The 24,694-nt window shown below is 47.7% G+C and overlaps 1 protein-coding gene and 3 non-coding genes across 7 annotated transcripts; all 4 read right to left on the reverse strand.

Moving 5' to 3' along the window:
* Window positions 1-3,124: 3,124 nt before the first annotated feature.
* On the reverse strand, window positions 3,125-3,198 carry TRNAT-AGU (transfer RNA threonine (anticodon AGU)). Its single transcript has one exon. It is a non-coding gene; the product is annotated as a tRNA-Thr (tRNA).
* A 263-nt stretch (window positions 3,199-3,461) lies between these two features.
* TRNAS-AGA (transfer RNA serine (anticodon AGA)) lies at window positions 3,462-3,544 on the reverse strand. Its single transcript has one exon. It is a non-coding gene; the product is annotated as a tRNA-Ser (tRNA).
* A 406-nt stretch (window positions 3,545-3,950) lies between these two features.
* TRNAI-AAU (transfer RNA isoleucine (anticodon AAU)) lies at window positions 3,951-4,024 on the reverse strand. The gene has a single exon. It is a non-coding gene; the product is annotated as a tRNA-Ile (tRNA).
* An 892-nt stretch (window positions 4,025-4,916) lies between these two features.
* Window positions 4,917-24,625, reverse strand: CTC1 (CST telomere replication complex component 1). Of its 4 annotated transcripts, none has more exons than XM_063110154.1 (23): window positions 24,583-24,625; window positions 20,178-20,341; window positions 16,379-16,616; window positions 16,019-16,230; window positions 15,544-15,697; window positions 12,579-12,863; window positions 12,350-12,478; window positions 11,540-11,772; window positions 11,241-11,418; window positions 10,942-11,142; window positions 10,188-10,314; window positions 9,601-9,715; window positions 9,152-9,479; window positions 8,973-9,062; window positions 8,527-8,717; window positions 7,604-7,692; window positions 7,332-7,506; window positions 6,972-7,049; window positions 6,377-6,521; window positions 6,222-6,286; window positions 5,813-5,933; window positions 5,590-5,716; window positions 4,917-5,424 (listed from the first exon to the last, which is right to left on the reverse strand). In XM_063110154.1, exons 1-23 carry the CDS (start codon window positions 24,613-24,615, stop codon window positions 5,285-5,287), a joined length of 3,618 nt encoding a protein of 1,205 aa, XP_062966224.1. In that variant the 5' UTR covers window positions 24,616-24,625; the 3' UTR covers window positions 4,917-5,284. The 4 variants fall into 4 exon arrangements, with proteins under 4 accessions (XP_062966224.1, XP_062966223.1, XP_062966225.1 ...); XM_063110153.1 differs by having other exon boundaries at window positions 5,813-5,978; XM_063110155.1 differs by lacking the exon at window positions 12,350-12,478 and having other exon boundaries at window positions 5,813-5,978.
* Between the last annotated feature and the right edge of the window lie 69 nt (window positions 24,626-24,694).

Here is a 24,694-nt window from a genome sequence, read left to right on the forward strand (position 1 = left end):
ATCTCTCTTGGCTCCGGGCCCTCGGGATCCGACTCCTCCCAGGAACTAGCGTCGAGGAAGTGGGAGGGACTGATCCCGGCCTGGCTCCCTGCCGCACTCCGAGACTCCCCTGCGCATCCGGTTCCCGCTCCCTGCGCTCACGGACTCGGCGCCATCCCGTAACCCGGGGTCTCGACCCTTCCCGCCCCCGCCTGCAATCCTCGGACCCAGCCCCCCGGCACTGGGTTTGAAGACAAGCGGTGGAGTTGCCTGGTTTGGGAACGGGCTGGGGACAGTTCGTGAGCCCTGAAATCTCTAGGGAACACCAGCTCCCCTCGCCGTCCCTGTGTCTGTCCATCCTCCTGGGCTGACCGGGCCAGACCGGTCGACAGCCCCTGGTCTCTCCAGACCGCGTGCAGTGCCCAGGCGAGTGACAGAGGAATAATTCCTGGGGCTAAGACCCACGGAAGAGGCGTCATTGAGCTGTGTGGCCGTCGGGGTATGGGGGAGCCAAGCTTTCCAACCTGCGGCGTGGGGCGGGGCGCCGGGCCTGCGACCGGACGCGGCCCTGACCCCTACAACACCTGCCAGCACTGGCCCCGGGGCTTCCGGCTTGTGAGATCAGGTTGCCCCTACCCTCCCGTCTAGCCTCTGCTGTCCAGTTCCCTCCCAGAGGGAGACCCTCCTACTTGCCGCCTGAGACCCCCGGAAAGTAAGGGACTCTGAGGCACGCGGCCGCGTAAGTGCGGTCCCAGGCCTGTAGGTCCGGATTTGGGATTTTGCAGTGTTCCGTGGGCTTCTCTGTGAGCCTCTAAGCTGTTAATACACAAACCATGCTCTTTACTTGGGGCTGCCAAGAGACCCGTCAAGATCTTGTGGAGTCAGTTGCGGACCACGCGTCCTGCTGTCCCCCAGCCCAGTGCCTACTCCAGAGGGTCCTGCCAGCGGGGTTCTGACCTGCGGCAGTCCTGGGCCAGCCTGAGAACATCTCTGGGCTAAATCATTTTGTTCCACACCCCAATCGTGTGATTTGTGGGGTCAGGCCCTTCCTCATGCCCAATCCATAGATACTTTGGTGAGGGACTTCAATGAGAAATTTGGCTCCAAGTTTTTTCTTTCCCAGGTGTCCCTGGCCAGACAGTGGGGGAGGGCATCAGAAGTCAGCTCAGCCTTTCCCATCAGTGTCCCAAGTTTTTCAGGCGGATGGAGAGGTTCTCACGGCTGACTGATCTTCTGTCATCTCCTCTCCACAGACTTTTCCAATTCCTGTCTCCCTCTTTTTTGGGCCCCAGCTTTCCCTGCCAAATTCTCCAGGCATCTCTTTCTTACCTGGTCTCAGGCATTTAATTTGTGCAGGGGGTGAGGCCTAAATCCTTTACAACCATTATGAAAGCTGAGGCCTCCTCTTCCTGGGAAAATGCATACATTACCAGAGAATTCACCGATACTTTGAAGTCCCATCCATGGATTCTACTTTTAGGATCCAAGAACTAAGGGGTAAACAGCTGATCAGTATTTCAACTTTGATAGAAGTATGTTGCATTTTTAACAGGAGTCAGCTTTACACTGAACGATTGAGTTCTAAGGTTTAACTCTGGGCAGTCACGGTGGTTTGAGAGACTGGGTGGGAAACAGGAAAAGGTGAGATGTCCTTGGTGAATCTGAAGGCAATGGCGACTCCCCTCCCCGCCTCCCCCACCCCCAGGACCTCCCTAAGGGACAATCCTGGCATCATCCTGAATTTCTCTCCCTTCTTCAGACTCCGCATCCTATGTTATTGAGTCCTCTTTTTCTTTTTTAAAAAAATCCTAAACATGCCTTGTATTTATCTTTTCCTGTATCTGCCCTGGTGCAAGCCCTTGACGTTTCAGTAACCAACCCCTGCCCACCCCCAACATACTCTGATTGTAGCATTCATCTATTACATAATTTAATTTAAATTTTTTTTGTGTTGTTTATTGTCTGTCACTCCCTCCCCTCCAGTATAAACTCCAGTAGGGCAGAACTTTTCATCTCTTTGTTCCCTGCTCAGTTCCCAGAGCCCAGAACAACGCCTGTTACACAGCAGTGATTTAATAGAACATATGGCGAGTTTCTACTTGGTCTTTTAGACTTAGCTCACCTCCACCAGGAAGCCTTCCCTGACCACCCCCACCCTCAGACCAGATGAAATGCCCCTTTTCTCAGTGTTCTCACGGCACCCTCGTCCGTGCCCTTAGCGCACTGTGTTGTGATTGTGTCTTTCCAGGAGCGCTGAGAAAAGGGGCTGTGCCTTATTCATTTGGTTAAGCTCCGCGTCCAGCCGAGTGCTTGGCACAAACGTGGTCTCAGCGGTGCTGCATCACTTGCTTGACCTCAAGATAGCAATTCCTTCGAGCCAAGACTTTTGCTTAGACATCTTACAGTGGTTCTTGGGGCAAAGGATGGTGTCTATACCTTTCTGCCTATCTTCCTAGGGGGGTTAGGCCCTGCCAACAGTCCACGGATCCCATTTCTCGCCTTCTCTACGGCTCAGTGCTGCAGAAACGCGCCCTATTCTTCCCCACCAGGCTCCTGGAAACCCCACCAGAATGTCTCTCTCTTTACTCCGTGTTCACTTGGTCCCAGCCGTTCAGCGACCTCTTGCAGAAAACCAGATGGCACCAGGCCAGTCAAATCCTGCCACTAACTCCGAACCCTAACTTCCCGCTTGTGGAGAGGGATTGAAGTAGCTACACGGAAAAGGTTATAATGTACATATAAAATATTAAATGATGAGGCCCCAAACCAAAAGAAATACAATGAAGACCCAAGCAAAACAAAGCGGCTCAAGTCCCAGGGTAGGGGACGAGGCCTGCGCGAAGGGGTGGCCCTTCCCGCCGAGGGTGGGTGGCCTCGGGGGCTAGTGCCCCCGCACAGTGCAGTGTGGCGTCAGCCGGGCAGAGGCGCTCCGGGCCCGCGCGGGGCTCCCGCCGGGCTCAGACGACCGTCTTTAAGGGTTGCAGCCTTCCGAGATCAGCCGTTCGGCCCAGCAGGAAAATCCGGGTGCTCTAGGGGTGGAACTGAAGCTCTTGCGCTCTCTGATATAAAAGCAACCCATACATTCACTAGGGAATGCGGATTCTGCCACAAAATGGTAGGAAATTCTATATTCTCTGTTGAATAGAGGCACCGCTGGGATTCGAACCCAGGATCTCCTGTTTACTAGACAGGCGCTTTAACCAACTAAGCCACGGCGCCAAACCTACCCAGGATGTCTTTATGGGTGTCCTACAGGAATACAGCCGTGGCTTTTTCCAGATTTTTGTTTGTTTGTTTATTTTTTAAATTAGGGATTCCCTCCAATGTTGAAAGAAGTAAATTAAAGATCTAAAATCCAGCCAAGACTGTATGATTGGGGAACCCCCTGGGTTCTAGAATTCTGCGAGCGGGGTATTTACAGGTGCCAACTGGATCAGATTCTCCACCTTGGAGAAGGTTAAGCACGTTGAGACAAAAGGGCGCGTAGTCGGCAGGATTCGAACCTGCGCGGGGAAGACCCCAATGGATTTCTAGTCCATCGCCTTAACCACTCGGCCACGACTACAAGAACCTCTTGGAGTTTTTCATCTCACACTTTTCTTAGTTCCCACGCTCCAGGAACATTTCATTATGCCTTCCTCGGCTCCAGGGCCGCAACGGCGGGAGCGCCGAAAAACAGAACCGAGATCAACCTTCCGCTCGCGGCCGCGCCCCACAGAGCTCCGCCTTTCTGAGATCCTCGTCCTCGATATTCCCCATCCTCCCACCGGCCTCCAGAACGCGCTCGACGGCCGCTGGGAGCGTTCCCTGCGCCCAGGTCAAGAGAACTCCGCCCTCCCAAGCCCAGAGGAGCGCTGGCAATTCAGGTTTTGAGAAGCGACAGGAGTAATGTCGTTTTGTGATCAGGAGGCGCCCGATTTCTGCCAGCAACTTCCGTTGCTGACAGGATGAGAAAAGAGAAAACTGCCACTTGGCCCGTACGGGGATCGAACCCGCGACCTTGGCGTTATTAGCACCACGCTCTAACCAACTGAGCTAACCGGCCGGCTGCTCCGAGTTTCTCTCTGGAACCTTACATATGGCATTGCTGAAGTATGAGCACGACGCTAAACTCATCAAACTTGGCATGCGGGCTTTACCGCTACCCAAACTTCTTCCAAGAACAAACTGGAAGGAATCCCTAATAGCCAGGAGGAAATGCCCCTTAGAACGCGGTGTTGTTAACTCCAAGATCAAGGGTTCAGCTCTCCTTACCGGCCAAGCACGAAAAACAAAACACTACAAAAAAAAAAAAAAAAAAAAAAAAAAAGAAATGCCCTCCGAGGAGCTCCAAGAGGTGTAGCTCGGCTCTATTTCTCCACCCAGCTAGCAGACCCCACGAAAGAAATGTGGACACACCAGCCATTTGGCACCCCCAAATAATTGCTCCTGCAACCCCTAATTGTGACCTACAAGCGCCTGCTGATTTCATGGTGTTGATAAAGGATGCGCCTTAGGCCTGGCCCTGGGGAAACCCACAGTGCTAAACCCTTTGACTGGGGTTCTATAGTAGCTTCCTCACCTGCCCCTCCTAGAGCTGGGTGCTTCCCTCCCCCCACAGCCACATACTCATCTTGCGCTTCCCAACAACTCTAGGTTCTCATACTTGACTTCTTCCCGGGCCCGGCCTTGTTAACCAAGACCATCATAGCCATGTTCTCTACCCTACCCCCAATTCTCCAATTTACTCCTTTAAACGCTTGACTGGTATGGTCTTCTCCACTGGACCAGAAGCTCTTCTCTTCCAAATCACTTTCCACCTTTGGCACTGGTGGCAAACAAAGGGCTGAAATGGTGAACAAGAGACCAGCCTCCAGGGAATCAGGAGGTCTGGGCCCCCATAAGAGCACAAGTGAGAAACATCATCAGAGAACTTTATTGCAGGCCAAAGGGCCTGTAACCAGCACCTCCACAAGGGGAAAGTCTTCTGTTCCTCCAGCTCATGCCACAAAGGCCGAACCCAGGTGCTCAGAGCCACCTGCAAGTGCAGGTGCCCTGACCCCAACCACAGAGGAAATATCAACAGCACCATGATTTGCTTGTTTCCAAAATTTCTCCAAGGCAGTCTGGCACCAGAATACCAAGGAGGAGAAATTGCAGTGAGAGGTAATTTGTGAAGAGGTAGAAATTTGTGGATCCAAGGATCTGGAGTCCTGGTTCAATCACAGAGAAAGTAGGGGCCACAACAAGGGGGAAGAGCCGGGACCCAGGCCTCAAGGTTTCCAGCAAGGCAAGAACAACTTTCAGGCCATCCTTGGAGTTCAGGTTAGCAGGAGGAAGCAAAGGCCCCCAGACAGCTGGGGCGCTCTGGCTCCTGGATAGAAAGGCAGGCCAGTCGGAGCCTGGGATTCACATGAGTCAGGACGGGGAGCTCTCCACACTGGAACCGCTGTAGCCGAGGAGGTTCTGGGATGGGAAGAAAAAAACATATCCCATCCATGTGGTTTTTCGTCCCCATCCACCCTTCTCCTCCCAATTCCAAAAATTCCCTATCAGTTCGTCATCCCTCTTCCTCCCAGCGACCCATCTATCTGCACCACCACACACACCCCCTTCCATCTTCACCCTTACCTAATGGAATGATCTTAGAGGGCTTCCTCTCAAGCTCAAAAGAAAGCTCAATAGGGCGAAGGACAGAGGGGCTGGTACAAAGTGTCCACAGGAAGAAAGTCAAGGGCTCATCAATCTTGGCTGAGGACTAGAAAGAGAACTCAGGATTAATCAGCTCCTAAGTTCCTGGGTCTTTGGCAGAGGGTTTGAGTATCTGAGCCCCCACCTCCCAGTCCCATCTCACCTCAGGTTGAGCTCCAGGCCCAGTAAACTGCAAGGCCACTCTCCCTGGCACTCGGACAAACTCTAGGAGAGAGCTCCACTCACTAGGACACAGCCCTAGAGCTGCTGCCACATGATGATTCCTACAGGTCACCATAGCTTCAGCAGTCCCATCCTCCACCAGAAGCCTGGGGGCAGGGAAGAAGAAACAAACTCCCAAAGCATCCCAGGTGGCCAATCCCCTGGACCCAACATGCCTCCCTCCCCACTGATTCAGTCTTTAGCTCACTTTACCCTCATTCATTCATTCAAAAAATATTTCTTAAGCAATTCCCATGAGCCAGGAATTATGCTAACGTAGGGACAGCAGCCAGATGAAATTGTATAATAAGAAGGTAAATGGTGCAATGGGTGCCCACCTTTGCTCTCACCTGATGCTGGCCTGGCTTATAGATGTCTGAGTGGAGCAAGCAGGGCCCTGACGAGTGCACTTTCCCTGGATGAAGACAGTGGTTGGAAAAATCTTCTTGGTCCCATCACAGCCCTCTGGCACTCCACACCCAGCTCAGCCTGTCCCCTCCCTTACCTGGGGGCAGATGCTGGTACAATGAGCACACACCCAGAGGAGCTGAAGGCTAAAGATGGAGACAATATGGCAAGAGGCAGTGGCCTGGAATGGTGCCCAGCCACCCTGCATAAGTTCAGTCAGGTAGATATGGGGCAGGGGAATGCTAAAGAGAGAGAGGGAGAAACACAGGTCAAGAAACAGGTAAAGGGGTTCTGAAAGCAGAGTGGGTCTGGGAGGACTTAGCAGGCATAGGGATGGGTATAGCAGTGAGTTCCATGCCCTTCTGAAGCCCCTTTCCTCCCCTCCACCCACATTTTGATTCCTAATCTCTGACAGTCAATTATTTCTCAGGCTTGAACACCATGATGTTAGCCAAGAAAAAGATATTTGCATTTTAGGTTGAAAAGTCTTCAAGAGCCTACAACACTAAATGATTCTGGGTAAAATGATAGGTATTGGGCATTTTTTATGGGGCAGAGGAAATCCTTCTGACAACACATTCTGCTAGGATTGGAGAAGACTATAGTTAAGTCCAAAGTCCCACAGCCAGGGACATGTGGGGGATGCAGATGTGAGGCCATGAAGTTTAGGGGTCAGGGCCTGGGGCACTGACCTGACTGTGTTCTCCGGGGGAAAACTCAGGACCTGCACATAAGTGGATGACCGGAAACAACAGTAAACATTGTGGAATCTGTAAGTGGAAGAGCAATAGTGATGAGGAGGAGAAAAGAGTCAAGCTAGGGGAAGAGATCACACATCACAGGCTCAGCCACTCCCGCTAAGGGACAAAGCAGGGGAAGAATAAGAGAAGGACTGGTCTGCAATACTTAGTGAGGGTACAGCACCCTCCTGTGAAGGTCGAAGGTATTGTCAAAGAGAAGGTGTCCCTGCAGCACAGCTACGCGGGGGTGAGCATTACAGAGAACCATGTCAGCAGGGAGAGGCAGTGAGGCCGCACTACGTGGGTCTTCACCTGGAAACCCTTTTCTCCAGCTGGTGAAAATAGACTCGGGCTCCAGGCAGGAGTCCTAGTGAGGGAGGCAAGTGTGGGTCTTCAATATATACGTCCAGGTGAGGAGGGAATTCACAGTCGGCTGTCTCTAGAGCTACAGTGAGCTTCACACACCTTCTCACAGCTCCAGTGCTCTCTAAGGAGGATGGGAGAGAAGGGTAATGGGACCTGTCAGTACCACAAAGTCCCATCACTATTTCACACCTTCCCCCCCCCGAAAGAGGGGCCATTACCAGGCTTTGTCCAGCGAGGGGCCAGAAGTGGCTCACACAGTGTTCGTGACAAAATCTCAGCTGAGAAAGACACCAAGGAATCTGTGAAGCTGGAAGATCAGAGAAACGTCCTGAGAATGGAGGCATGAGAAAGCATAAAATGGAGAAAATCAGATCAGAGGACAGAAAAACGAGCTAAAGCATCTGCTAGAACTTCACATGTCAAGTACTGGAAACCCTTGAGCTCTGCCAAATAGCACACGAAAAGTAACAGGGCTTATGATAAAAACAGGGTTGCCACGGATCGTTCAAAATCTATGCAACTTCGTAACCAGAGGCCTCACCAGCAGTTCAACCTCCACTTGCATTTACACCTGGGACCTCAGGCAGCCCATCACCTGCAGCCTTATACCTTCGGGCTCATGCCCCTCCTTCACAACACAGGCCCCTGAAAATATTAATTTCTAATGAAGACCAGTTTCATAAAAATTACACATACAAGCCAGTTTTGTTTTTTTTTTTTTTACACAGGGGAAAATGTCTCTGCAGCTTCATTTGTACACGCAGCTACTACAAAAAGCTTACGGGAGTGAAGTACAGTTCTTCGTGAAGCCATAAGCTAGCCACTACTTGCACTAAAGAAAGGTCCCTCTCAAGATTTTCAGCTTCTTTCCCTTACACCTTCTGTTTCCAATATCTCCTTCCATTGCTAAAGCTTTTCCTTAGTTGTGAGAAAGCTTGCTTGTGATCATTTCAAAACAGTTACACGCTGGGGGAAAAATCAGGTACAAAACACAACTTCTCTCTTGCTCTGACATCATTCCTCTAGGAGCTAAGTCACATTGAAAAACACATGCTGTAGCAGAGAATGCACTATTCACACATTCAACCAGCACGGGGAGAGAGAGCAGCCAAATTAACTGGAGAGGCTGATGGACACTTACTTGCCACTGAGCAGGTCTGTCAGCGAGGATTCTGGCAGTGCCTTTTTTATAGCCAGCACATCTGGGACATCCTGGGAGCTCTCAAACTCCAGGGTCCACTCATCCAGGACAGTAAGGCAGGACACACAGCCAGCCAACTCCAGAGGACGCTGAGATTTGCAGGTTGGACTATTTTCAAACAACAATGGTGTCTGCCAGGAAATGGGAAGATGACTATCTCGGAGAGTGCCCTGGTCCAAAGGGAGGCTCATAAAATACTCTGACCCAATTTTGATTTCTTTCTGGAGCCTGGTGAAGAAATTGATCTTGACACAGACAGGCCTTCTAGTTTATCTAAACAGGACTTCTTCTAGACCTAGAGAGTAACCAGGCACTGGTATGCCCTCTCCAGGCTCCAACCCAAAAAAAGCTTTCTGGGGAAGGGTGTGATGAAGTAGGGTACTCACAACGGGGCCAGGAGCCACAAGTCGGTACACTTGCCCTGGATGCAAGAATTCAAACCAACGGATTGAAGAGCCGTGGAAGATGAGGAGGAACTGGGAGGAAGGAGAGCAGGTGCTGGAGTCCCAGCCAGGAGCTCGGAGAACAGATGGTCAGGTCCTAGGTCCCTGGAGTCCCAGTTTACCTTCTGATCCTTGTCCTCATCTCCACTGGGCTCAGGCGGGCCCCATCCAGGCCCCTCCTTCTTCTGGGTGCCCCCAAGCCAGATGCCTGTCACGTGGAAACTGAGGATGGGCTTGGGCACCTCTGGATTGGCTCCAGGGGGCGCACAAAAATTCCGCTTCATGAGGGCCTCCTTGTGGGACAGCAAGAATAACCGGCTCTGTCCCATGTGGGGTCCCTCTGGGCTAGTGCACTCTGTCTGAGGAAATGTTGAGGGGATAGCTGAGTGAAGGAAGGATCTGGGCACAGGCAGGATCAAGGCATCAGCCAGAAAGAACTGGACATAGACTCTGTTAGGAAAGACAAGGAATAGATTTCTTGGTGATGTTGGCATTGGGTGTTTTGAGTCCCAGCATTCTATCACCTGCACCAGGCCCTCTCTGGCCCTAGACACTAGCCCAGGGAGCCAACCTGGCCTTCTGCTTCTGGATGAAGCCTGCCATGCTCAGATCCTTCCAGGAGGGGAAGTTGCTTCTGACATCCCTTTCTATGACCAACTGGAACCTCTCTGCACGTACCAGGCAACCTAGAGGAAGAAAGTTTTCTATTTTGGCAAGAAAAGAGAATTGTGGGACAGAGTTAGGCAGACGACCCTGCAGGTCTCAATGGCCATCCCAGGCCAGAGCTGCTCCCCTAACACAAGGTCCAGGCCCACACCTGATGCCCACCTTAGAGGGGTGATACCTCTAAGGAGAAACAATTCCATCTGCATGTCCAATCCCACCCCTGGCCTCCTACGCTGAAAGGCCTTGATTGTACTTTCTCACAAATCCCTAAAATGCCTGTTCCTAAATCAAAGAAACTTTCCTCTCCAGGGTTTCCCTATCTATAAATGCCAATAAGTTCAAATAAGACCATTATTCTTCCAACTGAGAATGTAGGAGATAGGAGTATCACTTCAGCATCTCTAGTTAATCACAGCAGATGCTTCCTCCCGGGCTCCCCTGGTTGTGAGAACCTCTACCCTGCCACCTTCTTTCCACCTCTGAACTCCAAACCTATGAGCCGGCAGTCAGTGAGGGGCTGCGACTGCTTGGTCAGGAGCAGGCAGGGCAGGGAACCACTTTGGTCCCGAAGTTGCAGATAACCTTTATGAGATGAAGCCACCAGAACCCCAAGTAAGACCTGCAGGAAGATGAAGGCCGAGGTATCAAACATATTTATCAAACACATACTGAGCATCTACTATGTGCCAGGCACTGTGTTAAGTGTTAGAGCTACAAAATAAATCAAAAAAGACATGGTCAGCGCTGGCTGATTAGCTCAGTCGGCTAGAGTGCAGTGTTGTAACACCAAAGTCAGGGGTGCACATCCCTGTACTGGCCAGCCACCAAAAGGGGGGAAAAAATGACATGGTCTCTGACCCCAAAGAACTTATACTCAGGTGGGCAAGACAGACATGAAAAATCACACTCACATTCACACATTTAGGAGCAGGAGGGAAAGTGCCTAAACTGAGTTCAGAGGTAAGAGACCAGGCAGGACCTCACAAGACACAATGAGAAATTTGGTTTTATTTTACACGCACTGGAAGAACCATGAAAATAATTTAAACAAGTTATGTTTTTACTCCCTCTTTCTACTTGTGGCAGGAATAATGAATTGGAGGAAGCCAAGGACAGATGAAGCAGTCTAGTTAGAAGGCTAGTACATTCAAAGTGACAGAAAAATGACAGTGACCTGGACGAGGGTGGTAGTAATGAGGATGGAAAAAAGAGGAAGTCCTCTGAACCCTGCTGGAGCCCGCCTTACCTTGGCTGGGTGGAAGGCAGAGGGCAGCAGTCGGAGCCAGGACCAGGCCAGGCGGTGATTGAGTTGGCAGCTGGAAAGGTGGGCAGCCTCTGGGAGGGGCAGAAGGGCCTTAGGGTCAAAGGAGGCCCAGGCCCTACACTCTCCTTCCTCCTTCAAGGTGGCCAGAGTAGGGAAAGAGCAGGGAGTCTGCAGCCGAGCATACTGTCAGGGAGTGGAAAGAAACCGATGTGTGTCTCACACGCCACAGGTATCCTCTAGCACATTCACTCTGCCACCCATCTTGCCCCACATCTTCATACTTTCTCGAGGGGACAGCGATGTGGCTCTTCAAGGATCTCACTGTGAGCATTCCGCTTGAGGCTGCCTGGTGGAGCTAGAATATCCAGGGTAGGAGCGAGGAGTTGCAGTCCCAGGCTGGGGTTCCAAGGAGAGGAACACTGCAGGAACTGGTGGTGTCTCAGCATGTGGGGACACAGCCTTGGCCAGGGAAAGAAGCGCAGTCACTTCGACCGAAGCCCCTGTCTCTTCAAGGACCCCACTCCCCTCACAGGGAAAGCGTTCTACTCCCACAGCCTCCCCAGACCCTCATCCTCCTCACTTGCAGGCCAGCTCCTCCAGGGCCTTGGTAGCCCACAGGTAGAGGGGGAGTCCTAACTGACGTCCCCACACCAGCTGTTCATACAGGGAGGCACCATGGGCTTGGTGGGATGACTGAGTCCCAGGCTTCTGCCGAGAGAAGCCCCGGAGCAGAACGGCGCCACGGAGGCAGGGGGCTAGCACTGGCCTTCTCGTCCCTCCTCCCACTGACTGGAGAAGGTGAACATCCTGGAGCTGCGGGAAAGCAGAAAAAGTGAAAAAGCAGAGGTGAAGCCCCCAACTCCGTGACCCCCTGCCAGAGTCAACCGCAGTTTTCCACTGCCTGGGTTCCAAGAGCAAAAAACAGGATTTCTCCTACACTGGCTGTTGTTTCCTCTGGCCTCCATGCCTCACCTTCAATCACAACTCACTCCTGCTGTGGTCAATCAGCCTTCATCCCCCACAAGTTCCACTCTGCCTTGTTGAGCGCCAGGTGGCTCCTGGCTGGACAGGCATGGCCTGGACTTCTTACCAGGCTGCCTGAGGTCAGCCTGGGCCTACGCCTGTGCTTGGGCCACCTCCTCCTCTGATTAGAAGGCCCTCTGTGCAGGAAGCGCTCTGGCCTTAACCCCCACTCACAGTGCCCAAGACTCTACTCCTTTCTGATCTGAGCTCTTGTCCAAATCATTCTTAACAAAAGCACCCTCCAACACACACTTATTATTTGTATATTTTTGCTGTAGAGGTTCCCATCCTGCTGCAAAAAAAGACCAGCTCATGAAGTGAAGAGAAGCTGTTGAAAGGGTTTCACCAGGCCTGGCATCTCACGTACCTCCAGACAGACCCCCGATCGCATCACACGCTTGAGGCCATGGAACTGCTGGTAGGCAAGGCAGAGCTCCAGCTGCCCGTCCAGCTCGTAGAGGCCAGCAGGCTCATTCAGCACGCCAGTGACTGTTCCCTGCAAAGGGGCCAGAGGCCCAGTTGACCACTATTTCCTTCCTCTTTGGAGACCCAACTTTCCTGCCCTTCAAGCTCCAGGGCCTCTCCCTAATGCTCACCATATATGATAAGAGTCTGGAGTCCCGGACAACACCTTTCTGTCCCTTCCTGTCCTGGGAGTTGCTAGGCATGGAGAGTGGCTTGGGGTCGGCCTTTAAGACAGGTCCTTCCAGCTCCAGTTCCAGTTCCTGCACACATTCTGGTTTCAGCAGCAACAGACGGGAGGAGGCACTGGTCATCCAAACATGGTAACAGTGACCACGGATCTTGGATACTCGCAGTTTTGTCAGCACGTAGGCCCTACCAGGCCAAAGGGCTCGGTGCCACACCAGCTGGGCGGGGACCTGGCTTACACAGAGACAGGCAACACAGATCATGAGACATTTCCCACAATGCTGCCCCCTGCCAGAGTCCCTTTCCATCATGCTTTGACCTCAAAGACCTGCTCCTCATGACTCTTTCCTTGCCTCTTCATCTTCTCTATATTTGTCAATTAAATCTTAAGCCACAGAACTTTCAAGATCTCTCCTTTCTTATAGAAGACGTCAAATATTTCATAATTCCTTCCCCAAGATACAAACCATCCCTAAAACTTCCTTCAAAATACATAAATATTCCATTGAGGAAATTATGTCCTTTTCAGTATTCCTCCTATCCTATCCCACCCCATAAAGTACAAACAACATTCTTTTTTTTTTTTTTGGTGGCTGGCTGGTACAGGGAACAACATTTATTTTTATATCAATATGTATTGGAACAGATGTTAAAGGAAGTACAATAAACTGTTCCCTCTTCTCCAACATATTTCAAGGCACTAGGGAACATAAATACAAACCTAAGTAATAATATGGAGCCATATATGATCAAGTGTCACAACCAATAGGCATTTGGTAAGGTTTCAATATGTATTTGGAAAGAAAGAGAAGGTCAGGATGGACTGGAATGATCAGGAACACCTAGTGAAAGAACTGAAACTTCAACAGGGTCCTGAAGGATGTATCTGGTTTGTTCAGGTGGAGAGGAGAGAGAAGGGTGATTCAAGGAGGAGGCAACAACACAGAAATGCTCAGAATTCAGAATAAGGAAGGTCTGGCCAAGGGCCAGTGAAAATACTGGCCAGGACAGAGAAGAGCAAGTGCTGTTGGGAGTTGCAGGAGACAAGATGGGAGAGCCAAGATGGGAAAAAAAAAAAAAAAAAAAATGCCAGGCAGGGTATAATATGAACTAGAGAAGATGGTAGGGCAGTTGTTGAAGAAATCTAAGAAAAAGGGTTGGCCAGTTTGCTCAGTTGGTTAGAGCGAGGTGCAGATAACACCAAGGTCCAGGGTTCAATCCCTGTACTGGCCATCTGCCAACAAAACAAAACAAAATAAAACAAAAACTGTAGGACAAGGAAGAGTTACATGGATGAGGCTTCATGAATAAACAAACCAAGATCACTCCTCCCCTGACCTCCCAGGCTTACTCCAAAGCTCACCTCTGCACTCTCACGTGCCTCACACGTGTGCATGTATCTGCCACAGCAGATGATCCTACACAGTACTTGCAGACTCACTCATCTGGTTGCAAGTTTCCAGAGAAAAAGAACAATTATCTTATTTGATTTTGTGCCTCTAATTTACCAAGGTGCCTAGCATATAGTACATGTTCAATAAAGGCTGAATCTTGGTACAGATGCTTCTCCAGTCCAGATATCCTCCCCTCTCTTCTAGCGATTCAAATCCTACCCATCCTTCAAGACCCAGCCACTGGAGGGAGGGGAAAAAAAAGACCCAGATCAAATCTAAACTCCCTCAAAGAACTACTCCCCACATAATAAACTCTAGCTGACCTGCCATAGCAGCTACAAATTATACAACCATCTCTGAACTCACATACTGTTTTGTATTAATCTCTGCTTGTTTCATAAATCACTACCCTATAGGACCTTTAATAAGATCATAAACTACCTGAAAAACTTACCTAGTCACCCTGAAGAAATTCAAGTGCATTTCAGAGATTTCTCCCTTGGCATATAATACATGAATGAGCCAACCCCGCTCTTTGCAGAATTTTCTAATGGTCTCTAGGAGATTTAAAACATTCTAACAGTTAGCTCAGTTGGTTAGAGCACAGTGTTATAACACCAAGGTCAAGGGTTCAGATCCCCTACCAGCTAGCCACCCAAAAAAAAAAAAAAAAAACTAAAAAAACAGAACATTCTAATGTAAAAAAAAAAAAAAAATTAAAGATCCTCTTTAACACAGGAGGAGAAATCAAGATCAGAAATTTGGACAGCTTTTAAGCATTTTTAGTTCCTTTATACTCTAATCACTGTTACTCAAGCTCATCACATACACACACACACACACACACAATTCTTACAGTGCCAATAAATTTCATAGTTTCCCCTTCTTTTTGTGGCAGCTGGCCAGTACAGGGATCTGAACCCATGACCCTGGTGTTACAACACTGTGCCCTAACCAACTGAGCAAACTGGCCAGCCCCCATAGTTTCCTTTTTTGATATGCATGTTAGAGAGCCTTTTACTCCTTTGTTTTTTTCCCTACTTTAATTGTTTTGAATGCTTTTGAAAAATTATTTAGATAATTATGTCATAAAACAATGGTTAGAATACAAATTAGTGATTTTGAAACTGTACCAGTTAAGGTAAAAACAGAGAGCAATAAGTACTGAGATTTAAAAAAAATGCATATATTCAATGTCTTAATGGTGTTAAAATGAATGATTTGCTTGGTCATCCTCCTAATGCAGAGGAACAACAAGTGATTCTAGCATTTTTTGAAAGGTCACACACAATACAAAAGCTGCATACGCAAATGAATTGCCCGGCAGAAAAGTCTATTCCCTATCTCCATACACAGACAACAACACTACCTGGAGCCTTCCTTCAATAGCACTGTTCCAGAGAACATCACTCCCCAACTTTCCTACATGGTTCTTTCTTTGATGTTATCTTTCCGATTAAGAGTTCTAACACCCCTTCCACAACCTCTGCACCCCTGAATTGATCCTAATCCTCACCTGTACAATGACGGATACATGGCTGACAACTTGGTTGTCACATGGGGATAATCCACCAAGAGAAAGGACGAAGTAAGCTTTCTGTTGACTTTTCACCAGAGCACTCAATCGAACTAGTTTCCCAGCCAGATTTGGCTGCAATCTGAGCTTGTTTCTAAGAAGGAAGTAAGTGAAGAGGAAGAAGTCATTTTTATTTCTCCTCTTCTTCCCTTCCACTGTAAAGAATAACCTAATAGTGATATAAAATGGCCACAGACCCAAAGCCATTATTCTAAAAACCTCCAAACTCTTCTTGCACATTTCCCTTGATGAACACTCTTCTTCACATTCTTAACATTGAAAGCCCATTGTTCCTTTGATTTGGAACATTCCATCTGTAGTATTATCAACGCCCTTCTTTCCCTCCCTCCACTGACCCACTGTCATCCTCCAGGTTTCACAGTGCTCCCTCCACCCCTAGAGGGCAAAGAATTACCTTTGCCTGAGCAGGCGGGAAGCAATCTCTGGGTAGAGGACAGGGATAGGTGTGAATGGGCCAGGACTGATGGTCAAAGGAAACACTGGCACAGGGGCAGCCCAGAGCTCCAGGTGCCCTTCCCCTGAGGAATTCCACCTGGCAGGAGGGAGGTAACTCCAACTGGGGAACAGAAAGAGATGGCCCAACCAAGAAAGGTCCAGATCTATGAGCTAGAAAAGACCGAGATAAAGGATTAACCAGGACCATAGCATCCAACCCACCCCTTCCACCTTTGTTCCCTCAGAGACTTAATTGCCTTGCTCCCCAGACACCACTGTTGTTAGGACCTGAGGCATCTGACTTCCCCCTTCCACTCACCTCACAGCCCAGGATTCCAGTGTTATCTCTCACATAGAGGCTTCCATTCCTGCGCTCGTGTTCCAAGTCCTCTGAGAGATCTGTTAGTGTCCCTAAAAGTAACAACCGCTCCCGGGGCAGGGGGTTCCCATTTGGTCCAGCCTCTTGGGCCCAAGCCTGGTAGGCACTACTGCTCCAGGACAGGTGGCTGCAGCACGGGAGATGCTGGTGGGTCCTGAGGTCCTGTACTGAGACAAAGCTGTAGAGTGAAGGCAATAGAGGTCCTGCAAAGCCAGGTCCAAGCCTAGGAGGTTACCCTCATCCCGAAAAATTCCCAAGAGCCAAGAAAAGGTCAATGGGGAACATGGACTAAGAGATGAGTTTGTATGTTTGATTGATTGATTGACTGAAGGGATAAAAGCTGGGGGTAAGGGCCTAAGAAAATGGGAATTGGGACTGGGTACAGGCTGGACAGTACCTAGGGAAAGCAGGAAGAAAGTCTATGCTGAATAATATCTCGAACAAGTTGGTGCGAGAGAGAGGACCCAGAGAAATGAAGTAGGAATCCAAGAAGGGTCTAAGGAAATGTGTGGGGAGAACACTTTATGGATACCATGAGCAGCTCCCCTGAAAGTATCTCAGCTCTTAGCATGGATAGAGAACTCCAATGGGACTACTAGGCATCTGTCTAACGGCACAACCAAAATAGTCCCAGCCAAGTTTCCTCCTGAGTCTAGAATACCCAGTACTAAAAACTGGCTAAGAAGCTGAGGATGAGACGGTGGGTGATGGATGTAATTTAAACTACCAAAACTGTGATAAATTCACATATATGTATACCATTATTCTTATTCACTTGCATTCCCATGATTTTTTTTCAAGTGGAAAAGAAACAGGATAGGGTTATAAAACATTGCAATTAATCCTCCTTGTTGTACTCATGAACATCATTCATGAGTGAGGACTAAAGATGGAGAATGTTGTTCTAGATGGCCACTCCTCTTCTGCAGCTGCTCTTTTTTTTTTTTCTTTGAAAAAAGATGACAGGTAAGGGGATCCTAACCCTTGGCTTGGTGTTATCAGCACCGCACTCTCCCAAGTGAGCCACGGGCCAGCCTTAGCTGCTCTTTCTTAAATAGCTTTAGAGAAGATAAAAAGTACAGACCAAAACTAACATGTGTTGAGCCCCTGCTATGCACACTGTACTACATGGGGACCATTCACAATCAATATTGCATTTAATCTTCACCAAAAAAAACCCTATGAACACCACCAATGAGGAAACTTAGAGAGGTTCAAAAGCTAGGTGCCAAAGCTAGGTGGGTCTCATTTGAAAGTCCCATGTTTTTTCTCTGTGTTTTCCTACTTCTCTGAAGGCCCAGGAAAAGGCAACCAGAGAGAACTGTCTCTTTACCCTCGATATCTTCAGGACAGAAAACAGTTAAAATGGGGCCACTTTTCCCAGGTTCTTCAGGGTCTAGGTCAAGAAGCTAAAGATGACAATCTAGTCCTTTGCCTTTGTCATTGATCTCTAACTTCCAAGGCCTAGCTAGCACAGTGCCTGGCACAGAGCAGGGACTTGATGAAGGAAAATGGAAAAGTGGATAAATAAACTATATTTATGTCTGCTAAGTTATTTCTATTTTATCGTCATCCACCATTTGTTACAGACTCTTCACTCTGCATACTGGTATTGTACTAGCTTACAGTTATCTTGAACAAGAAAATAAAAAGGCTCCACGCTCTTTAAAAATTTCTGGACTTTCCACTTCTCAGTGACTAAGAATGCTATTATTTTGAGAGATTTGGACCTTCTTTTCTTGACCTAAACTGTGATCACTGAGGCCCCTAGGCATACATGCAACTCACCTGTGGGAGACTGTAATCCCCCTGCAATAGAGGTTTCATGGAACTCAGAATTCCCTCAACTAAGACTAGCTGACAGCTCTCCTGTCTCGGGGTTTTCCCTACACTAGCAGGACAGTTTTCAAATGAGATTTCATTCTATGTTTAAATAAACAATGTATTTAATCTTAAGAGTTATGGACACAGACAAGAATTGAAGGAAAAGAACGAAAAGAAAAAACAAAACAAAACAATACCCTCAGAAATTACCTAATGCCTACCAAATAGGCAAAAGTAAGTAAATAAAAAATTTGAAACATGGTAAACACCAGATCTGGAAAAGAATCAAGATATACAAGGGTACTTCAAAAAGTTCATGGAAAAAGATGATACAAATCTTTCCATGAACTTTTTGAAGTACCCTCGTAGATGTACGTTGGTATTGTGTAAATTGGTAAAGCTCCACCGGAGAGCAATGTGAAAACAGCTAACGAGGTGGATGGGGTACACGTCCTATGAGCCTGCACCTCCCTTCAGGACAGTGGTTAGTTTTAGAGAAGGGGTAGGGGAGAACTAGATCAGAATAGAGTAGTTAGGAGACTTCACTAAATCTCTAACATTTTACCTCCTACAAAAAGAACTGAAGTAAATATGGCAAAATGTTAAGGTGTTTAAAAGTTAAGCAATAAGTATACTAGAACACCGTTTAGTTCAGCTAAATCTTTTTCGCAGGCAAGACTTTCTCAATGAAGGAAGCAGTGTGTTTATCTACATTCTGGCAGACCAGCATTTTACATACCATTGGTTTATAATGAAATCCATGGATGAGAAAATTATACAGAATTATGAAAATGATGTTTCAGATAACATGAAATACAATTAAGTTGTCTTCTCATCAAAAATCCCTTGCCTTTACTGACAGACACAGATAATCAGACCGAGTAAAACGTTTCCCAAATTACCAAAAACAGGTTAAGGGATAAAGTATCTTGTGTTCAGGTGAGTTTGAGAAATGACAAAGTAAACAAAGTCAAATAGATTTCTACCTTTTTTTATTTTTATGTCTTTTTTTTTAAAGTATAGACAGTGACATGTATATTCACATAACGTAATACCACTGAGCATTTAAAGTAAATCAGCTAGAGTTGTATGTATCAATATGAATAAATTTCAGAAGCATAATGTTAAGCACAAAAAGCAAATTGCAGAGGATATGTAAGGTACGTATGACACCATTTATATAAAGTCTACAGGTATGCAAAACTCTACTGTATACTGCTGAGGGACAGATGCATGTGTAGTAAAAATATAAAGATATTCATGGGAATAATATATACCATATTCAAGATGGAGACTACCTCTGTGAGTAGGTACACAGGTTACTTTTTGCAGGACTTTTCAGAGCCTTTAATATGTTAATGACCCTGTGAGTTTCCTAGAGAAGGTTATCATATTCAATGTCTTTCAAACTTATTTGGCCATGAAACCCTTTTCTTGTGATACTTTATTAACACTGTCTAGAACAGTTTAGGAAATGTTAGTGTAGTAAAAAAAAAAAAAAAAAACAAAAAAAAAACCACAAAAAAACACTCCCAGAAAACTTTAAACTCAGGTCTTCTCAAACACAATGATCTGCACTTGGTAAAGTCAAAAATTTCTCTGTAACTTAGTTTCCTAATATACAAAATGAAGATAATACCAACCTCTCTCCCTACTTTAGGAGCTCTTTTTCCAAATTTTCTATTATCTCTTCTTCCTCTCTCTTCCTCCCCTTTTCTGTAAACTTGACTTAAGCCAAGTTAGGAGAACTTTGGGAAAAGGAAAGCTCGATGGAGAATAGGAAAGTTCTGTAGAAGGGGATGTGTTTAGACCCCTTGTCCTCCACTCATCCTTCTTACTTCCCCTTTTTCTAGCTATAGGTACTTTCTTTTCAATCCCAAATTCAACCTCTCCCCAAAACCCCACCTCTCCTTACCTGTAGCTGAGAGGCAGTGTAAATCCCTGGTTCCTTCCCTCGGACAACCAGATAGTCTTCACACAATCAATTACCAACTGAGTCAACTGGACATTAGGCTCCTTGGTAGTTGGACACAGGGTCTCTTGGATGAAGGCCTGGGCAACCTCAAGCCAAGCTTGCTCCTGAGAAAAGTAAAGCTAGTTACAACATCTTCATGGCTATCCTGCCCACCCAGGAAACTTTTGGGAAGTATAAAGGAATAGAAAAAAAACCCCAGAGGGCACACAAAATGAAGATAAAAAATAAAGGAGTTTAAAACTTGAAGAAACCTTAAAAGTCTAAGTCCAGCCATAAAGTTACTTTATTTTCATTTTATTTTTTAAATTTTTATTGAATCAAAATTGATTATACATACTTTGGGGGTTCAACATTGAGATATGTTGATCAAACTAATATTACTAGCATATATATTGTTACAAATCGTAATTATTTTTATGCCCCTTTTCCAACCTTTCCCCATCCCCCTTTCCCTCTCCCCTCCCCCTTCTAATTACCCTAGATTTCTTCTCTCCTTCTGAAAGAATAATGGTTACTCTGTTGATGTGTTGCCTAGACGATCTGTCCAATGCTGAGAGGTGTGATCAGGTCCCCCAATATTATCATAGAGCAGATGTTTCTTCTGTCCCTCTGAAATGTGCTTTGTGGAGACAGACATCCTCTTTATCTCTGTTGGTGACTCTCCTTGTGTCAATGCACTTCAGCGGCTGGTGGACCATCTCTGCCTGGTGGTTGTGGCATCTAGCCACTTTTGCAGCAGCCGTGGTTACTGTGGTGGCTGTGGTGGGCCACCCACATGGAGGTGATGTTTTTGGCATGCTCCTTGGTGCCGGCCTGGTGTGCCTGGTTGTGGAAGGGGGGTCCGTCCAGGCTCCATGCCTCACGTCCCAGGCAGACCCAGGGCGCTGGTGGTGTTTCTGAACCAGAACTAATTTTTTTGTCCTTTCCTTACTTCTAAAGTGGGGGCACTTCCTGTTGGGACTAGTACTTGAGCCCTGTGGTTGAGCTAAATTGCTGCTTTGCTTCTGCTTCCCTAGGGAAGTCTTTTTGTGCAGCACAGGTTATGATGGGTGACTTTATAGGTACTTCCCACTCTCCAGAGACTCGGTTATTACTATAGCTGGGTTGTGTAGAAACTCTGATCTGGGCCTGTGTCTTTCCATCAAACTGCACCCCATGCAATTCTATATTCCTGACCAGTCTCCTCTGAGTGGTCCTGCGCTGATTGAGGCTGTCTTTGCTGTGCCCCAGTGCTCCCCCGATGGGCCTGTCTTCCCCACTGCCCGTGCTGCAAACTCTTCCCATGGGACGGGCCATGCTCCAGTCCCTTGCGATGACTGACCGGCCTCTGAGTGGCTCTTTCTTTTCAATTACTGTGGCTCCTCGCTTCTATGTGGGTCCACAGGAACCCTATTAGTGGTCTTGCTGGCCTGGGGGCCACCAAGGCCCTCTTCTCCCCTGCCGCCTCTAAGCAACTCCATTCGAAGGGCACAGCTGCGGCTTTTGCCAGCTCCGGCTCTGTGCACTCAGCAGTTCAGCCTTAAAGCGGCTGTGGCACGAAATGGTCAGAACAGTTTTTTCTTTCTCTCTTTGTGGCTTCTCCCACCTTCACGCACTCCATAGGTCTCTCTTCCTCTTCCCCTGAGCCCTAGAAGGCTCAGCTTGGCTGTTGTTGTTTTTTAATATAGTCGTAAATTGGTTGATTTGTGGGAGAGAGTGATGCTGGGGACCGTCTATTCTGCCATCTTGACCAGAAGCCATCCATACAGTTACTTTAGACAGCTAGCCATCCAGCTTTTTTTTTTGTGACTGGTAAGGGGATCTTAACCCTTGACTTGGTGTTGTCAACACCACGCTCACCCAGTGAGCAAACCAGCCATCCCTATATGGGATCCGAACCCGTGGCCTTGGTGTTATCAGCACCGCACTCTCCCAAGTGAGCCACAGGCCGGCCCCTAGCCATCCAGCTTTGGTCTTGCCTCTTTCTCTAACAAACGTGTACTAATCCTTAAAATGCTCAGCTGGAATACATTTTCCTTTGTAGACACTTGTCTGACCATTCCAGAAAATGCTGCTCTTTCCTTGAAACTCCCATAGCACCTTTCACACACCCTTTAAGAGCAATGATTACCAAGTTTAGTGGTATCCTACCTTTTTTTGTTTGGTGTTTTGGGGTATTTTTTGGTGGCTGGGTATGGGGAACTGAACCCTTGACTTTGGTGTTACAAGACCACGCTCTAATCAACTGAGCTAACCTAACCAGCCAGTCCAGCACTCCATCTTACATGGAATCTGGTTCTAAAGTCAGCAAATTGAAAAAGAATGAGCAAAAACACTGCTGAGAAAATCCTTTAAATTGCTCATAAAGAATAAGACACAGTACTGTAATATGTACACATGCCTAATGGTGGACAGTACATAAAAAGGACATAGGCATAGTATAATTTTTAATCATTTTCTTTTTTTTTCTATTCAAGTATATGCATTTGAGTTCTCATAAACTAAATATACACAAGATATGATCCCACTGGATATGTTTCCTGTTCAACTAAGATGTGTGGGCTTCGTAAGGAGGGCATAGACCATCACTTAGATACTTGACACAGGTTCTAGACACACAGTTGCCATTACATATAGATAACTTTAGGAAAGGTGACTAGCTTGGCCAACTCCCAGGGCTAGACAGCTTTATTTAAAAACTGTAACAGAGTTTAACAGTACTTAGGAGTAGGACCTTTATCCTTCATGATCTTCAATGTTATTTCTAAACCATTACAGCTCCATCCCTGGTACTCCAAGGCTCCTCTGTTAACCTTCTGGTCAATCATCCACATTCAGCAAATCTTTAGCAGCTTGAAAAACCAGACTTCAAGTTCTAGATGACTTCAGCAGCCTTGTGGACAGCCCTAACACTGACCTTCACCCCATCTCAACCAAATACTCTCATTCATGGTCAGAGCTGTGGACACTGGACCAGATAATCATTCAGAGCTGCCCCACCAACACAATCAAAGCCCAGACGCTCACACTTTTTGTCTTCCTTTCTTGGTCTTTAGTTCCTATTCCTCCGATGGCCTGCTCATTGCTTGATGCACTGACTACCACTATTTTTCAAAGTGATACCACTGCCTCAAAATGAAATCACTTAAGTTTTGTTTAAAAGGCAAATTCATGGATCTCATCTACTGAATTAGCATGGGGAGGGGGCAGGGGTCTGTATTTTAAATAAGTCGCCCAGATTAATACTGACGCAGGTTAAAGTTTAAGAACACTATACACTTCTCTCTCAATGACCTTGTCCACTGCATGTGCTATAACAGCCACTGAGGGGTGATAACTGTCCCTAGATCTCTACTTTAGCTGAGATCTCTCTCCTAAGCTTTAGTCCTATCTATCTGCCTGCCAGATTCTCCATGGCCAACCTACCGGTGGCACGCATGCCCAACACTGAACTTTTCACAAAACCCACTCCTCTTCTAGCACTCTTCTAGTGCTATGTTCACTAATTTAGCAAATATCACCCTAAACCAAATAGTTGCTCTGCCCTGGAACCTGGATGTCCTCCTTAATGCCTTCCTTTCCCTACACAAGACCTAGCCCTTTAGATTCCACCTCCTTAATATTTTTTTATTCTGCCTTCGCCTCCGGAACCTCAACATTGCTGTCATGATTAGGATCACCATCCTCTCTCAGGCATTTCAACCATAGCCTTCTAACTGGTACTCTCCAGTCCACTCTCCACACTGATACGTCATTAAACTAAAACCTAAATCTATCCAATCACTCTTCCACTTAAAACCCGCCAACGACCCCCAATTATCAGGATAAAGTCGCTGTTCAGCAAGACTTACAAGACTGTCAGATCTGGCCCCTCCACCACCAACCAATTGAACTATTTGAGTTTTTCAAAGACACCTGCTCTGTCTCTTGTCTTTGAACGTGTGTTTGCTCCCGCCTTGAAACCTCTTTCAGAGCCTTTTGGCCCTGCTAACTCCTACACGCACATCGGGTCTCACAAGCTTTTCCTTACTATCAGTTGTCCTTTTTCCCTACAGCTGTGTCAGGCGTCTCCTCCAGGAACCCACAGCTCCACGGTTGCCCAATTAACCTGCTCCTGGTTTCCCACTGGATGAAACCCTAGAGAGTGGACCGAGACGTGTTTAAGACTCACGGGGGCGCCGCATAAAGGAATGGAAATGTGCGCATCACCAGTAAGAGAGGTAACAGCGAACTACCTCACAGTCCCCTCATCCCTGACCCTGGCGCGGCCGGCGAGGTCAGAGAGACAAGACGCAGGGAACAAGAGAAGGAAGAAAACCTGCTACCGACAAGAGAAGAAGAGCAGGGGTAGGAAAGCAGCACTCACAGCAGCAGAAGCTCGAGCGCCGTAAACCGCCATGGTGGGCCGAGGCTCCGCCCCGCAGGTGCGCGTGCGCGGGAGAGTGCCGCTGGGTGACGTCACCTGCGGGCGCGCTTTC

This window comes from Cynocephalus volans, chromosome 10 (assembly GCF_027409185.1).
Source record: "Cynocephalus volans isolate mCynVol1 chromosome 10, mCynVol1.pri, whole genome shotgun sequence".
NCBI classification, from domain to species: Eukaryota; Metazoa; Chordata; class Mammalia; order Dermoptera; family Cynocephalidae; genus Cynocephalus; species Cynocephalus volans.